This window comes from Gasterosteus aculeatus, chromosome 14 (genome assembly GCF_964276395.1).
Source record: "Gasterosteus aculeatus chromosome 14, fGasAcu3.hap1.1, whole genome shotgun sequence".
Lineage (NCBI taxonomy): Eukaryota > Metazoa > Chordata > Actinopteri > Perciformes > Gasterosteidae > Gasterosteus > Gasterosteus aculeatus.
The window spans coordinates 6,009,840-6,025,720 of NC_135702.1; the positions used below are offsets into that span (position 1 = coordinate 6,009,840).

General features: G+C 42.5%; 1 protein-coding gene across 4 annotated transcripts in view; it reads left to right on the plus strand.

Moving 5' to 3' along the window:
• Nucleotides 1-11,771, plus strand: part of eng (endoglin) — a 29,082-nt gene extending 17,311 nt beyond the window's left edge. For all 4 annotated transcript variants that reach the window (XM_040197127.2, XM_040197128.2, XM_078088160.1 and 1 more), the window contains exons 5-14: nt 1,644-1,821; nt 2,810-2,993; nt 3,071-3,173; nt 3,268-3,463; nt 3,900-4,048; nt 4,308-4,541; nt 4,712-4,778; nt 7,942-8,052; nt 8,150-8,197; nt 8,291-11,771. In XM_040197127.2, coding sequence (XP_040053061.2) covers nt 1,644-1,821; nt 2,810-2,993; nt 3,071-3,173; nt 3,268-3,463; nt 3,900-4,048; nt 4,308-4,541; nt 4,712-4,778; nt 7,942-8,052; nt 8,150-8,197; nt 8,291-8,412 — 1,392 coding nt within the window. In that variant the 3' untranslated portion in view covers nt 8,413-11,771. The remainder of the gene's footprint in view (nt 1-1,643; nt 1,822-2,809; nt 2,994-3,070; nt 3,174-3,267; nt 3,464-3,899; nt 4,049-4,307; nt 4,542-4,711; nt 4,779-7,941; nt 8,053-8,149; nt 8,198-8,290) is intronic.
• Nucleotides 11,772-15,881: the final 4,110 nt, after the last annotated feature.

Sequence of the window (15,881 nt, forward strand, 5' to 3'; positions counted from 1 at the left end):
CAAAATATGAAAAACTATATTTTTGTGTAAACCGGTCAAAAGTATCATACGTTAATAGCCAATATAGATAACGTGCTAATCCGTAAAACTCATAAATAAATGAATTTTTTTTAAAAATCAGCGCTGACCAGTCAGGGGGATGAAATATTCACAGGATGTCACCAGTTAGCGATACGCTGACAGCCGCGTGAGACCAACGCGCTGTGTCATGTCCTGCTGGGGCCCGAGACAACATTGCCTTTGACTACAGGATGTGTCGCTGGGATGAGCAGCGTCGCCGGGCGGATAACGGTGTTTTACTGAAGATTGCAGAAAGGGACGTACTGAAAAGTACGTCACCGGCTTTGACAGCTTGGCTCAGTGTCACAATCCCAGCTCTCGTTGGCCTTGGAAAGCTCGTCGCCTCAGTTTTATTTTGTTGAAAAGGAAGATTTGTCTGAGTCATGTGATCCTTAGTAACTTATTTGGTAGCCAAAAACAGTTTTTTATTGCATTTAACACATTATGCACTATAATCAACTAGTCCAGGTATTTATTAGGCATAAAGGTATATTAGACATTTATAAAATATCTTTTAGAGACAGATGCTGCAGAATATCAAACCGATTTTCACAGGGACTAATCTAAATTCTAAAATCTAAATTCCGCTGTAATCTTGAACATGTGAGCCATTGTTTTGTTCTGTTGTGTCTGGTTTCCCATCTTTTATTTCCGTTGTTTCCCTTCAGTCTGTTTTTGATCTCACGTCAATCAATGTTCATGTAGAAAGACCAATGGCTCCCTCGGGCTTACTTGGCTTTTCAAAATTTGTTTCTGTCTCGCTTAAGGATGCAAGTACACACAAACACACACGCGCACACACACAAACACACACAAGTAGTCATTCACACCAGACAGGCTGGAAGAGTTTTTTATTATTTAAACATGCATGCTTATACTCCAGAATAAACCAGAAATATGCAAAGCATTTTCAAATTAAGGTACAGTGCATAGACAAGAAAAAGAGGACCATCCTATTTTTTGAGTACATTATGTCTAAATGTCTGAAAGCCTACTTTAGACAATCCATGCTTCTATATTTCCCAAGCCCTCTTTTGCATTCTTATCCATGCAAAGCTTAACGTAAACTCCATTATTTCCTATTGGCCCAGACGAGGAAACAGCCTCGTCTAGCCGCTTGGATGGATGTATATATTTATACCTTGTATGGAGCCAGATTCCAGCCGACTGTGGTGACGCACAAAGCTAAAAAAGGTCCCGTTTCCTGGCCCCAGTCAGGAAGCGAAGGAAAGACCGTGGCTCCAACGGGGTTGTGCAACTAGGCTCGCGGACACTTAACCATAATAAACATCTTTTTCTTAACAGCACCCTGGTAAAAGAATAGAGGGAGAGTGGGGTGGAGTGTAAGAACAAGTTGTGGTGGAGAGTGACAGGGGCGGGAAAAAACGTTTGATTCGACAAAATGTGAGAAGACACGAGGTGAAATATAAATAGATGTAAAGCTGACTCACTGAATTCTGTGTTCTTGTAGCGGACGGGTTCGTGCCATTTAGGACGTACTTTGCAGGTCATTCTGACTTTGTGCTTTCTTGAAATGGGATTTTACCGAAACTAATTGGCATGAGTTGGGGGCTACTTTGCAGATCAACAATGACTCCGTGGTTAGTTTTCCCCGGAGCCAATATCTCAACAACATCCATAAGCAATCCTTCCCGACTCAACACGAGGAGCTGGTCAAGTGGGCAACAAAGAAGTTTGGGGGCGTGACTTCATTCACCAGCATCAGTAATCTGATAACCATGACATCGACGGGAACAAACGGTGAGATTTGAAATTAATCACGAACCTTCTTTTACCCTTGAGTGTCTGTGGAATTATTTTTTAAAGGTAATTAGCTTTAAATAGCTTTTTCAATGAAGACCTATTATTTTTCTGTACAGTATGACATCATAATTTAACTACCCGGGCTACAGATAGATAAATCAACCAGCCTTAGTTTTAGCTCGTGTTTCTACTGACTCACAGGCCACAAGGGCTTTAAAGTTATTCAAGCCGTGCAGCTTTTTAAAGTCGGTATTTGGTTGTTGCCGTTGGCCCGTGTGAACCTGCATAGGCCTATTGTAGGAGTTTGCAAGGTCTGTGCAATGACTACACAACAGTGTGTTGCCAAATTGTGCATTCAAAATTATATAAAAGGTCCCTCAGTTTTTTTTTTTTATATCTCTCAATGTGATTTGAAAGCAATGCTTGTGCAAAAGAGGCTTGTTCAGCAGTGTTGGAGACACAACCTTCAAATTCTAGTCGCAGAGCCGAGGACTTTTATTTATTTAAAACTCAAAACACGCTATTTGTGAATCAATTTCACAATGGAAAAGGAATTCTAAAACACAATCCTCTCTCAAGTAGTCATAGTCTTGTCAATGATTGGCTCAGATAAGATGACTGTGTCTTTCACCAGCTGTTGCTCCAGCTATTAGTTACCAGTAAGCTATACCAGGTGCTGTGGGATATATCGCCCCCATTTCAAGCACAGGTTTGAAACATATTTGGGCGCAGCTGTAAACCATCAGTCACCATTATTTGGTCAAAGACTGAGCATTGTCTGCTCCTGGTGGATTGCTCATGGAACATCGCGCCTTCATAGGGGTGAGGCAGGGAAGGCGGGGAAAGTGGCGTCCCCGGCCTCTGCAGTTTGGTCCTCCGCTAAACTGCTTTTTATTATGACATTATGCGTGCAGTAATAATTGTACCACTCACAATTTCCCCATGAATGTCATTTTTGGTTAAATGAAAAGATGTGACTTTACAGGAACCAAGTCCGGCTCTAGTTCCTGCGTACTCCGAAGTGAAGATGTGCCACAGAATCACTTTACGGAGATTGAAACAGAATCCAACACCAAATCGTTGGTCAAATCGTGCTCCCCACAGCCAACGATCCCCAATGATGAAACAGAGCTTCACGTCATAAACGTCTTGGAAACTTCCACCACGCGGTAAAAAACTTTTGATTCACATTCTGCTTCATGTTTTTTGAACGATCTTATGATTTTTTTCGATCTTCATATTGCAGCGCTGTATCGGTTCGCATTGACACTGAAAAAACCAACGTGTTCTTGAGAGGCCCTCGGGGGACCACGTGGACCCTCACCACCCCGCACATGGCCCGTGTTGTTGTAAGCTTACACGTAGCCATAGCAAGTTAGCTAACCTAGCAATGGCTCACACGTCGTTACGGGATTTGCTTGAACTTGTCTCCTCTCTCGACAGTCCAACAACAACGTCCTGCTGTCCGCATTCAGACATACAGTGGGGCCGTCGTCCACCCTGGACAGCGACAATGCGGAGGATGTGCAAAGGAAGGCTTTAAAAGATTTCAATGTCACCGCTTTCACCAGCTACACTGAACTCGCATCACAGCGCTCCAGGGTTCAACTGGTTCTTGGAACAAAAGAAAACCCTGCAGGTAACACAACGAGGAGAAGAAGAAAAAAAGAATTTAAAATTGCTTTATCGCACTTTGTACAAAGAGTAGATGGAGTGCTGCGAAAAGCCACAGCCCACGCGTGATATTAATATACAATGCTAGCGCTGAAGATTTGCAAGATAATGACTGCTGTAATATTCACAATCATCATTATTGCATTCAGTGTATTATTTTACATACACAATGGGCTATGCTGAATTTGAATGACCCAGAGTTTTTTTTTTTTGCACTTCTTTTTCAAATCCGTTGTCTAAGCCTTTCTTGCTGAATTTGAAAGAGCTTTGAAGATTTGGTCCTAAGTAAAGACCAAAAGAAAAAGAGGCAACATGGCATAATGTGCACATTATAAGATAGAAATTGATTAAAAAATGGATGTGCATGGTTTATTTCTCATTGTTACCATTTTTTCTTCCAGCTGTAAAAACATCTCCAGCACCAGTGACTACCACTACAAGCACGGCCTCCCCAACGCCTGTGCTGATGCAGCTGCACACCTCTGCAGACTACCGTTCTCCCTTGGACCCTGCCACCAAGGTGCAGAGTGACAAGAGAATTTATGCCGAGGTAAGAAATGATTCTCTCATTAGGCAGTTTTTCCTCATCTCTCAATATAAGCCGTACACAAAGACAGCTTAATCAACATATGGTGGTATTCAAAATCACTCTAATGTGTTTTTATTACGGAACCACAGCTGTTGGGCAGTTTTATACGCACTACACATATAATATGTTACCACACTCCACTGATGCCCATTCGGGTGCCGTATTTACATTCTGTTTAAAAAAAGTAATAAAAAAAAAATAATTTCTCTGTTTCCTGTAGTTTTCAGTTCACACTTTTGGAGACATTAGCCTGACCGTCACGGTGGTCAACTGCTCCGCGCGATCCAAGGGCTCGTGTCCTGTAATAACGAAGCCGCTGTCCTTCAAGCCAGAGGCCTGCTCCTTAAGTTCTTGTGTCAAGAGCACCCGGCTCAGCTTTTCCTTAGATCACCTCCAAGAGCTGACGTCCACCACGTGGGACTTGGAATGCTCCGTCAAACTGTGTCACGGGGAGGTACAGTGAGTCCGTCAACTCTTTTTACACAGCATTTCGATTCAAGATGTAAAATCTGTGTTTCTTGTCTCGAATATTTTGCATGAATGTTCGTGGTGGGAGCATTTAAATGTGACCTTGTGGGTTTTTATTCTATTATTCATTTATTTTTCTTCACCCTACCTTGATAGTCATGTGGATCTGAAGAAACAGTGAAGAGGAATCTGGAGGTTACCCAACGGTCTTTGCAACTGCCAAGTGAGTTCAGCATAAAATCCAAAATATGAGTCAGTATCATACTGATGAGTCAGGATCAGTAAAGTTGTTTTAATCTGAGTCCAGATCAGATGCATCTTTGACCAGCTATTTATCAGTCTAGTTATCTAATTTTAAATTGGTTTTCCTTTTTGTAAAATAATTTACTCATCAGCGTTACATAAAAAAATTAAATCACAAATACATTAAATAAAAACGTCATTGGGAAAAAAAAGTCACAATACCAATGTAGGTGTGTGGTATCGACAAACAAACAAAACAATTGCTCCAGTTTCCAAAATGATTGATTGGAGAATAACCTCTCAGGTGAAACACTTTTTGGGGGTTTTCAGGACTTCAAGCTCTCGTGCTCGGCCAGTAAATTTCCAATGCTCAGCGGTTGTCATAGCAGTGAACTCAGGATATGCAGCAAAGCAAGAGGTTGCCCGGCCGGCCTCGTCCTCTAGGAAGCTCTGCGAGCTGACCTTGTGGCCACAATCACAAGTAATGGCCCCCCGGGGGACGCAGGCGAAATCCTTTGTTTCCAAGGGGGTCTGACTGTGTTGCTGTCCAAACACAGCCGCTGGGCCTGGTGCTATTCTTCACAGTTCACCCCGAGCAAAGAAAGATGTTTTCCCTTCAACAACAACAAAAAAAAAGTTTTCCCCGGACAGATGATTCATTTCTAGGAGAATGTCAAATGATTTAATTTGACAAAAAAGACACAAGGAAGTCGACGTGATTAAATGACGAGTGACCCGAAGTTTGTCAGACTTTTGTGAGCCTGATAATAGATTTATTTATTCTTCATGCTTCCTTCATCCTCCATTTCCTTCTAGAGGAGAAAGATAAGGTGGTATGTCAGCAGCGGACTAACTACTCATCCCATTGTCCTCCTCTTTGCTTGTTTTGCAATTACAATTCTTCTGAATACTTGGATCTAGCATGAGGAAGTATGAAGCCAGTTGTTGATGGAACATGCTGGTTTGTTAGGTGTGTTCGCGGGGTTCCATTCATTAGCCACTTGCACGGTTTTGTATCGGCCCGGACGAGGCGACTGCGTTCTGTCGCGAGCCCCCGCTGGGCGGGACCGAGGGCCCCACTCGGCAATCACTCCGGCGTGGTACGTTTTCACGCAGAGGGCTCCAGCAGTCCGCCTCGTCTTCCTCTCAACCTGCACTGGAGCTTCTGCTTCCTGCTCTTGTTTATTCAGCTTTGCTGTCAAAGCCTCGTTTATACAAACTAGCACAGAAACTGATTAAAGTGTGTGTGTGTGTGTGTGTGTGGGGGGAGTGGTGAAAGTCTCAAGAGAAAGCCCGCTCTAGTCGCGTTGATGTTTCTGACTCGCTCGGCGTCGAGCGACGTTCCTCGCTGACAGATTGGCAAACTGGGTTGGCGGTCCGGGATGCAGTCGCCCCAAATGGCCACAAGATGTCACTGTTTAAACAATCTGGGTCACGTTGAAGTCAGCTCATCTTTGTTATTGTATCATTGTTACAATCACAATGATAACCATTAATGTAGTTCTCCTGAATTTTATTTCATTATAAAGAAAGCAAACCTTACGGTGCCACATATGCAAATAACAGACTTTGTACTACTGCTAATGTTATCTGTTCTGCACATATAGAAGTACACATGATCGCTGACCAGTGGAGAACAAACCCAGTGTCTTCTGTCTGTGCAACGCACTGCAGGAAAAAGGGGAGCTATATTGTAGGATGCCTAGTGTTGTACTTAGCCAAGTGCATTCCACCAGGAGGCAGGAGGTGAGACAAACTCGTGCAAAGGTGATGATTAGTTTCTTTCCAAATGTTCTCTACTTGTGGGATAATCTCTACAGGTAGCAAAAGAAAGGGAGAAGGACAAGTGTTTGTGTTTCTTCTTGATATGCAACTAATATCATGGGACAGATGGGTGTTATTTATGTGGACAAAGTTGTGTGTGTTGATTCTAAATGAATCATTAAAAAAAACACGTCTGATGACAATTAATATAATCACTTCAGCAAAATAACAAACCCTCAACTGCTTTTTGTGTAAATATTAATTAAAAGTTGATCTTCCCACAGAAATCGGTAGTAGAACTTGGGGGCATGTCCAAGTAAAGGGGAAAAGTGTTGATTATCTGTTATGCAGCCCTCGTGGAAGGACAGCTATCTTAAGTTAATCAATTCATGACCTTGCCAGACCACAATGAGCGAGGCGAAATTGGAATGGCCTTGTCAGGTTAGTAACGGATGTCCGTGCCGCAGTGTCAGGCGCTTGAGCGAGTTTTATTCTTTGCCTGTTCTTTCAAGGCCGTTTTGAGGGAACATCTTATTTCACAGCTGCTGGCTCAGATCTTTTTGAAGGGAAGCACACAGAACATCACCAATGGGCGACTGGATGTGGGTGTAGAGTTTGTATTATTAATTAGAGCAGAGATCAGTTTGCCTGCAAAAAAAAGATGATTGTTGTATTCACTGCAAGGACTTTGCTTTTATCGCCATAGAAACTAGGAGGGGGAAGGCGTACTATTAAAGTATCATACCGTAGCGGTGACAGATTTCATACGTTTTTCAGCACAGTTAGGCGGTTTAGACTCTTATCGATCAACCTTAAAGCAAACTGAGGCAGCTGTTGGTTTTGGCTCACGCGACAATGAAAATCAACTTGCAGAGATCTAAAACTTGCATGTTGTCTGTTTTTTTTTATAGTGGTGGAAAATGTCTTTCTCAATCAAAAATGTACTGCCATTGCTGCTGGATCTGAAACTAGGATAAAAGAAACAATGGAAAGAAAAAGTTAATGGTTCATGCCTGGAAACTCCATCTTGAATTCCATATTGTGTTGCCTGAAAAAATATATTCACTAGACCTGCCAGTATAATCTTCGTGTGGGTGTTACACTGCAAAGGTTGGCGCTGGCAACTGGTGCGTCTTGTTTGCTACGGTTCTCTTGAGAAATCAGCCAATCTGATCCTTGAACTTCTCGCTGTTTCCATGTGAAGCGTTTTTTTTTTTTTTGTACTTATCGAGTAAAATCTCAACTTGCACCATCACATGAAAATGGGTCCACCGACTGTAACTAAATGTATTTGTCATTGTGTCGGCATCGACGGTAACCATCAGGATTGTTGTCGTTGAACTCAAGCTTGTATGCGTTGTTTTTCATTGATGTTTCAGCCCCAGCGTGCTTTGATTTTGGCTTACCAGGCGTTCTGGGCATTGCGTTTGGAGGGTTCCTGATTGGAGTACTACTCATTGGAGCATTGTGGTTTATCAAGATTAAAACAGGTACATGTTTGACTAACAGTAAAGTCTTATTGCTTTAGCGTAAAGCTGAGTTCATCTTTGATCTGGATTTGAAATAGTCTTATTCTGCTTCTTTCAGGGTACCCAACTGGACTGGATATAAGCTCAACTGCAGCCAATCTACCTGGTAAGGGTTCTTCTTCGTCTCTCTCTCTCTCCGTTAAATGTTCTTTCCCTTTTCTCCAGGTTCTCATTGGCCTCTCCTCTCGCCTCTCCTCAGGATGTCCCTGTTCAGGAGCAAAACGACAACCCGTCTCCACCAACCCGTCCCCCTCTGAGAACAGCAGCGCCAACGCTAGCATCGGAAGCACCCAAAGCACGCCGACCAGCAGCATGGCATGAGGTCACGCTGATCTCCACCACCTGCAGAGCCGCCGCCTCCCTTCCAAGTCACCTACCTGGGTTTTGTGCTTTCGTTTTCTTTAAATGATGCTCACAAAGCATTTCTGCCTTCCCTGTCCCATCCTCCCCCCTACCCCCCCCCATTCAAATCCTCATTTAAAAAAAAAAAGCACTGCCCGAGCCGGGAATGGATGTGATCTGGGAGTTTTGGAATGGAGGATCGAAGGTGGGAGGGGCGGGTAAGCTGGGTGACAGATGACAGAAGTCTAATCAATGGCCTCTGGCGCTCACCTCTGCGGCCTCTCTGTAAAGTCAGGCTCCCAGACAGGAAGTTAAAAAGGGCAAGAGGGAGAAAAAAAAAAAAAATTGGCTCCCAGCAACAGGAAAAACAAACCATATCCCCCAAGAGCTAACAGGAAATTCCCTGCATTCCTTTCAATGAATTGTGCTCGCGTGACGGCAGCACCATAATGGTCAGACAGGAGACAGGCTAGTCTAAAGACATACTTTGAAAAGTAGATGAAACATTGTTTTGTTTTCACATCTGCGCTATGAAAATACGAAGGGCTTTGTGGCCACGCCTAGAAAAGTTATTAACAACGTGAGGCTGAAAAAAGATCAACCCGTCGATGAAATGCTCACCTGAAGGGGCATTCGTCTTAATTGGAGTGAAAGGTCAATAGTTAACAGCTACCTCCTATTATTTAGAGATCTAGAGTTAAGTGTAACGTTATTGCTAGATTTCACTGTTTGAATTTATCTTACTTTTTGCCTTTTTCCATTTTTGTTTTATTTTATGTTACTTTCTGGTAACCTTGTAGCTCTTGGCAACAACGTAATTGTCGCATTTTCATACTAATTCAATAACTGGATCAGGGCCTCTATATGAAAGTCCGTTTTTTTTCCTTCCAGTCCAATTAAAATGAGAGAATATACACAATTTCCGAATCACTCAACAAAACCAATCCTAAAGTTATATTTATCGCCCGAAGGACCCAATAAGTAATGGAGAAAAAAGAAAAAAAAAGTACTTCTGAACTGAGAATTAATCAATTTTGTAATGTACAGCTGAGTAATGTGTCATTAATGGGTTGATACCAAAACTCACATCAGTTTTAATACAGCGAAGCTCACAGAGTGAAGTCTTACTTTTCCTTTGCCCAACTGAAAGCTGTATTAATGATTTGTTTCACCATTCATGTCATATCTGTAACATACATTAACTCAAATACAAAATATTTTAATAAATATATATATTTATATATATATCATGTATCATATATATATATATCAAGTATTTTTAGACAAATGGAATCATTCCCCTTTTGGTGATGCTAATGATTATAGTGTATAAACCATAATGTTCCTCCAATATTTGAAGATCAAGACTTTAAAGGTGTATTACGTTTTTGTCATTTTAAAAGACTTTGCTAGTAATGTGTTGTCACACTGTAAGATGACCAAACAAACAAGAAATCCTTTTTAGGCCTCCGATGGATGTAACCACACTACGAGAAACTAGTAACCTAGTAAATTCTAGGTAAACGCATGTGGGCTGAACTGAGGTAATTTGGGCATGAATCAATATAGTTGGACTTTGAGTTTTAACACTTCCAAGCCCACTTCTCCCTAATTTTAAAACCTAATCTTCCTATACAAGTCACCAGCTCTGAATACAGCCTTTTTGAACTCCATAGTGTTATTAATAATAACAACAATAAGACCATATTTTATACGTTTGCAACAATACATTTTTGCTTTAACCCCATGACGACTGCTTCGAAAATTCAACCTTAGCTTCATTCACAGCTGTCACATGACGTGCCGAGTGATGATGTGTCATTTGAGACGGATGGATTTCTCATTTCAAGTGATTTACGTCTGCTCTCTACATTTGATAGGCTGCATCAGCCGCTGCAGTGCTAATGCTAGACAGAAGCTGCATACATGCATAATAAGGACTCGCCAGGGCTGCAACTGTAGAGTGACGGTTGATCCGTGAACCCACTGCTTTCATTTCAATGTACAAATGTAAATGTAACTTTTTTTTTTTTTCATCCACTCTGTTAGCTCTTAACAAATATTCCCATCCGTTTATAGATTCCACACAATGACATTAATGACTCTTACAGGCGTATATATGAATATCTATTGGCACCGATTGTTACGTGCCTTCTGATTTAGCTAAAATAATTGATCCACCTTCAAACCCTAATCTCAAAAGTATTCCATCTATTCCACAACTACGGTTTGTAATCTGTCTCCTCGTTGTATGTGAGCTATGTAGCCTCTTACGTCCCTTTGCAGCTCAGTGTGTGCGTGCACGTGCAATCCTCTGTGCACGTGCCCGATTGTCTATGGGTATTTGTGCAGAGGCGGAGAACAAAAAAGAGGGCCAGTACAAATTGCCACTTGAGTATATGTGCAATATGATGAGGTAAACTTGTTTGTTTGTTTTTTACAATTTTTGTGCAAATGTTGAATGATGTTCTTACTTGGAAGCTTTTTCTTAACGGGCTTTGTTTTTTTATGTGTTTGAAGAACTGGGACAATTCCTAAATCAAGGCACTTGTCAAATGCAAACCTTTTGTTTTGTGTTTTCATTTGTATTTTTCGTGTAGATTTGAGTTTTGATTACAATGTAGTCGCAGACTGTGCATGTCACAGCACATGTCAAAGACAGAAAGTAGTTTTTTTTCACCCTTGTTTGACTTTTGCTCTGACTCCAAGATTCCCCTGCTGTTCAAAAAACATGGAATATCTCTGCCGATAGTGACATCCTGACATTGTACTGCATTCATTGTACTATCTTCAGTGGGTTTGATGGGGAAGTACATTCTGAAAAACAGAACGTCTCGCCACACAGGAGGATCTCAGCAAAATATTCAACACTCGCAGGGAACATTCAAACTTAAAACAGTGAAAAGAAAATCATGGTTATTGAGAACGTTTATCATCTGTAGCTGAAAGCAGCCACACTGACTGATTCTGACAGTGAAATCAGATGGGCTACCAGTCAATTCGCTTGTTAACCCTGCAGATCCCTTCGTTACCTCTGACAACAGCTTCTCCACCCACAGACAGTCTACACAGTTGACAAACTATGTGTGTGTGTGCACACAATATCTGTGTCTCTGTGTGGGTGTACAACAGAAACTCCACCTACATTTGTGTGAGTGGATCCTCGCTCCAGTCTCTTAACAATGTCCAGGTTCTGAATTCTTACCAAAAGCTGCGGCGTCAACATGTGTGATTTAATCAAGTATAGAATGCAATGTATGTAATGCAAAAGTATGTTGTCTCTGCAGAAATATATGTTTTGTCTGAAATAATCTTAATAAAGAAGAAATGACAATTGCTCTTTGTGTTATCTGGTCTCTTTATGACAGCCTTGTGTTATTGTTGCTGTGTTGGAATACACGACCTCCAACAATCACTGAGGACCAGCGTTTATAATTATTTATTCAACCCACTTGGCAGAACACCCACAATAAAGACCATGAAAATGACACACTTTTAAACCTATTAATGGTGACAATAGCAACAATGAAGGATGTTCTGTGTTTTAGCCGGATTTGAGGTTAATTCCAATGTTGTTGAACATGCTCTATGCATTAGTGAACATGCACAATAATTTTACTGTTTTTGACACCTTATTATTGTGCATAGTGACTAAAAACGGGATCCGGTTACATAGTGTAATAATCGTAGAATCAAATGGAAATACTTAAATTAATGGTTTACAGAATATATATATTATAGAATATAAATATTATATATAATCTCAGAATAGTTGGTAAAAATCAAATGTGGCAGTTTCTTTTTTTTCAAATCACAGAAAATACTATTTTTGTTTGTTACTACTTTCATCCTGTTCAGCGGAGGTTGTCTTATGGCTGACCTAAAACACCATAAGCCAAAATAATCAAAGACATCTTACTATAATAATGTTATGAGTCATACATAACCTTTATTACTCTGCAAAATAATGAAAATACGTGCCGTTTTCTTCCATCTGTGGCCTTTCCTGAGGTTTCTTACGTACAAATTCAATTTTATTTTCAGAACAGGAGCCAGAGCACACAATATATGTTTATGGGTTGCCATCATCTCCAACTATGACCATGGAGCCATTCGGCCTCACAAAGGATTCATAATGCGACGAGTGGGTCGCGGTGTGTGTGCAGCGTGTGTGTGGCGGCTGCCTTTCCAGGTTTTTCGCCTCTCAGGAAAACATAAGTTCTCTTCTACAAAATTGTGCACGTAACAATCACTTTAGGGTAAAAAAACAGTCTCTGCAGCCCTGTTCTATAAAAATGAATGTGTAAATCAGTAGAGAAAAGCACTTTCAATATTTTACTCTTGGCTCTAATGGAATAGATGTTTATAGTCTAAGATAGAAATCTGAATTAAATCCCTTTTTCAGGACTGATGACTTTGTACAGTGCGAATAAAGAAACAAATGCCTGACTTGTATGTAGCTGTGAACTTTAAGGGTATATCTTCTATACATCCGGGTGCCTTTGCAAATTGAATGTAAGATATATCATTTCAGAAGAAGATTATTTATAGTTATTGTTGTCAGGAAATTGCCCCCATATACATGACGGTGTGTCAGCTCTCATTACATCAGCATGTTAGCGGCATTACCTGCTAATAACTGAGGTTACTGCAGGGTTGGAAATTGTAACACAGGATACCCCATTTTTTGTCTCAAGATTTATAACCTTACACCTTATTGTTTAATTCATTTTCAAATGAGAATGCATCTTTCACTTCCTACGTGCATTGCTCAATAATCAAGCTTATTTATTCTACAAACTGAGATTGTCGGGCGTGCTGCATTTTGTTTCTCTATTAATCTATTGACAAACGTTAAACATGATGCGGCTGCCCCATGTCCCATGTCAAAGTGCCCCTGAGCAAGACACCTAACCCCTAATTGCTACCCAGGCAAAACGTAAGAGCCATGGGTTAAAAATGTAATGTAAGTCGCTTTGGATAAAAGCGTCAGCTAAATGACCTGTAATGTAATGTTTTTGAGGCCTCTCCAGACCGAAGCAGAGTCACTTGCTGAGAACTGTTGTTGGAGTTTCTCAGATGCTAAACGACTGTACTCTGAGAAACTCCAACAACAGTTCTCAGCAAGTGACTCTGCTTCGGTCTGGAGAGGCCTCAAACACCTCACCAACTACAAGCCAAAAAACCCCCACTCCATGAATGACCTCCGCCTGGCAGACGAGCTCAATGAGTTCTACTGCAGATTTGAAAGACAATGTCCTGATCCCATCCCCCACAGCTCCACCAACCTGCTGCAGTCTCCCTCCCCTCCCTCCCCCAGCCCATCAGGTGCTCACGCCTCTTCAACTATATCACCTTCCCCTCCCCCACCAGCAACGACCCTCTCTATTCTGGAGAGAGACGTTAACCGGCTCTTTAGAAGACTAAATCCCCGTAAGGCAGCTGGTCTGGACTCCGTTTCCCCTCACTCCCTGAAGCATTGTGCTGACCAGCTGTCTCCGGTGTTCACTGACATCTTCAACACCTCCCTGGAGACATGCCACGTACCAGCCTGCTTCAAGGCCTCCACCATCATCCCTGTCCCCAAGAAGCTCAGGATCACAGGACTCAATGACTACAGGCCCGTCGCCCTGACCTCTGTAGTCATGAAGTCTTTTGAACGGCTAGTCCTGACCCACCTGAAGTCCCTCACCGACCCCCTCCTGGACCCCCTGCAGTTCGCCTACAGAGCCAACAGGTCTGTGGACGATGCTGTCAACATGGCCCTCCACTACATCCTCCAGCATCTGGACTCCACAGGAACCTACGCCAGGATCCTGTTTGTGGACTTCAGCTCTGCTTTCAACACTATCATCCCGTCCCTGCTGCAGGACAAACTCTCCCAGCTACACGTGCCCGACTCCACCTGCAAGTGGATCACAGACTTCCTGTCTGACAGGAAGCAGCACGTAAAGCTGGGGAAACATGTCTCAGCCTCCCGGACCATCAGCACCGGTTCCCCCCAAGGCTGCGTTCTTTCCCCTCTGCTCTTCTCCCTGTACACCAACAGCTGCACCTCCAGCCACCAGTCCGTCAAGCTCCTGAAGTTTGCGGATGACACCACCCTCATTGGACTAATCTCTGGTTGGGATGAGTCCGCCTACAGGTAGGAGTCTGACCATCTGGTGTCGTGGTGCAGCCAGAACAACCTGGAGCTCAACGCTCTAAAGACAGTGGAGATGGCTGTGGATTTCTGGCGGAACAGAGCCCCACCCTCCCCCATCACCTGTGTGACTCCCCCGTCACTATTGTGGATTCCTTCCGTTTCCTGGGCTCCATCATCACCCAGGACCTCAAGTGGGAGCTGAACATCAGCTCCATCACCAAGAAGGCTCAGCGGAGGTTTGTTCTTCCTGAGGCAGCTGAAGAAATTCAACCTGCCAAAGACGATGATGGTCCACTTCTACATGGCCATCATGGAGTCCATCCTCTGCTCCTCCATCACCGTCTGGTACGCTGCAGCCACAGCCAAGGACAAGGGCAGACTTCAGCGGGTCATCCGCTCTGCAGAGAGGGTGATTGGCTGCAATCTGCCGTCCCTGCAGGACTTGTTCGCTTCCAGGTCTCTGAAGCGAGCTAAAAAGATCGCGGCCGACCCCTCCCACCCTGGACAAAAACTGTTTGTGCCCCTTCCATCTGGCAGGAGGCTGAGGTCCATCAGGACTACGACCTCCCGCCACACGAACAGTTTCTTCCCGTCGGCAGTCGGGCTCATCAACAGAGCCCGGTCCCCCACTGACTGACTATAACATTCCACCGGTCACTCCCCCTCACACTGCACATGCCACTTTAACTGCAATTCATCACTTTGTCACTTTGTCTCTTGTCTGTTACTTGTTTGTTAGTGCACTTTATACTTAATATTTTTCTTTTTAACTTTTTAATATTTAAATTTTTTTAACTTTATTCCCTTGTTTTATACTAACCCATAGCCTTAGCCTTATTCTACTAACCCATTGCGTTAGCATTTCATTCCACTTCATTTTATTACTTGTGCACTGTTGTCTTGTCTGTCTACTGTCGCGCACTAACCGCCAAGACAAATTCCTTGTATGTTTGACATATTTTGGCTAATAAATGTTTCCTGACTCCTGACTCCTAATGTAATGTAATGATCACGTCGTATGGAGCTGGGAAAGAGCCAGTGCTGCGTCTTGTGAACACTTTGTGAATATAACCCTTATTAAATGAATCAATTCCTTGACACGTGTTTTCAACACTCACTTTGTTGTAAAATACCAACAGACAAACAGCAAAATTACCTCTTGATGTTCCCGCTAACTTTGTGGTACTTTCAGATTTGATCCTTTTTTGCATCTGTAAAGAGTTACGACGGACAATGTAATGTGAAACGGGTGAAATATTTACACCAACAGTTAAGAGACTACAAAAAGTAGATTAAATGAGAT